Consider the following 1,789-nt stretch of genomic DNA (forward strand, 5'->3'; position numbering starts at 1 on the left):
TGTTGATAAAAATGTAAGTGAACACAAACATGAACCTATTATTGGTATGTGTGTAATGCATCTTCTCGTAACAATGCCTGTTCACTACACGGATTTAAAAAGAGCTCTTAAAAGGGTTGAAAAAAATAGACAATTAAATATATTATAAAGGAAACATAATTTTCTTAAAACAAATTTGCCGTAGTAGGCCTTTAGTGGGAACCAAAATTACCTAATTGTAAAATTACCATCTGAAACAAAGTTGTATCATTTAGCTCAACAATAGTTATGCCATCAAAAAGTGGTTTTCGTTTTATTCTCTACCCATCTAACAGAACTAACAATTTATACTTGCCCCTTAAAAATGCACCTGAGACGTGAAAAAAATTGTTTTTTTTTTTGTTTTGGTCAATTACTTTAACCTTTAACTAAACTGTTCAATAGTCCCTTTGTGCACTTTACAATGCTTAAATGGCAAGTTTGTTGTTGCAAATGATGTTCTGTTAATAGCGAAAATCCCTATATTTTTTATTAATGTCGGCTGTCAAGCCACCAAGCTAAGTGTGAAGCAGTCATGGCATTCTTAGATTCACTGTTTACTTAGAACTCTTTAGTACACTTTTAGGAATAGAGTTCTTACCCTTCATGTTACAATGCTCTTTATTTGTCCACTACTTAAGGGCAAATGTAAATTATTTGCTGATGTTGCTTTTGAGCCAAAACTATTGAAGAAAGACAATGACTGCACAACTGTTATCAAAATGTGTAGGTATGAATTTTCCAAATGTGATTATATGGCATATGTTACATCTGTTACATTACTGTGCCAGACTCTAGTATTTTCAGCCGGAGGGTAATCTGACCAAGCCGCAATGTCGAGAGCAATTTAATGATGCTGACGACATTGAGTTGGCAACTGAGGAATCAGAATGTAACCTCTCATTATCTGGCTGAGAGTCGGTGGTCGAATATGGATGAGCAGAGGAAGAGGTGGCAGTTATCACCACCCTCCCAGTTGTGCTACACATCTATTAGCGATACATTGTCATCCTTAACAACAGTGCCACCGCTGTTGTCACGCCAATTATCAACCGCTTATGCTGCGACAGGGGAGGTATATGTGAATGTGAATGCCGATGTGGAGGCGAATAAGGGGGATGTGGATATGAATATCGGGGTGATGATGGCAAAGCTGGAGGAACAGAGCCGCACATTCTCATGTTCAAAATTCCCTGGTAAATGACTGCCTTTGAGCAACCATGTGAATGTTCGCTCGGCTGAGGAAGTGTTCTTGTGCAAAGCTCTAGTATTTTCATCACTACACGTAGAAGCAAGCCAGCCAGTCAGGCAGTCATTCCGTCGGTCTGTCAGTCAGTCAGCTAGCTGACCAGTTGGGGGAAGAGAGAAAAAAATGAGTCAGTGATAGAGTAAAAGAGAATAGATGGCAGGATTCGAAAATGAATACCTAAATAAAGGTCTGGAATGAAGGAGTTGTTGATGTTACGCCTACTGTTACTACTATGAGGTGTAGCTAGTCAACGCTTGCAGAATGGGCGTGTGGATAGATAGATGAGTGAGGGAATGGAGGATGTGAAGAGAGTAGACATAGTTGTGTAGATAGGTAGATCATGCGGTGGGTGGGTGGATGATGCGGACAAGGAAACCAGTGCTTGTCTTGACACTTCAGCTTAAGCCTCATTTACTGCACATCTCTTCTCCTAGCCGCTAATCCACAACTCTCGACTCTCCCACCTCTTTCAGTAAGTTTGCACTCTTCCCCTTTCCTTTTTACTGTTCTAATACTTTTCTC

The 1,789-nt window shown here is 39.8% G+C and overlaps 1 protein-coding gene across 1 annotated transcript in view; it reads left to right on the forward strand. All coding sequences in view use genetic code 11, as the record gives it.

The window, feature by feature from the left end:
- The window catches only part of EGR_10838 (hypothetical protein), a gene marked incomplete at both ends in the record, with an annotated part of 9,125 nt that overhangs the window by 554 nt on the left and 6,782 nt on the right, over window positions 1–1,789 (forward strand). The window contains 2 exons of the mRNA XM_024500087.1: window positions 424–515; window positions 660–832. Of these exons, the coding sequence (XP_024345502.1) occupies window positions 424–515; window positions 660–832 (265 nt within the window). The remainder of the gene's footprint in view (window positions 1–423; window positions 516–659; window positions 833–1,789) is intronic.

This window comes from Echinococcus granulosus, assembly GCF_000524195.1.
Source record: "Echinococcus granulosus chromosome Unknown EG_S00280, whole genome shotgun sequence".
Taxonomy (NCBI): Eukaryota; Metazoa; Platyhelminthes; class Cestoda; order Cyclophyllidea; family Taeniidae; genus Echinococcus; species Echinococcus granulosus.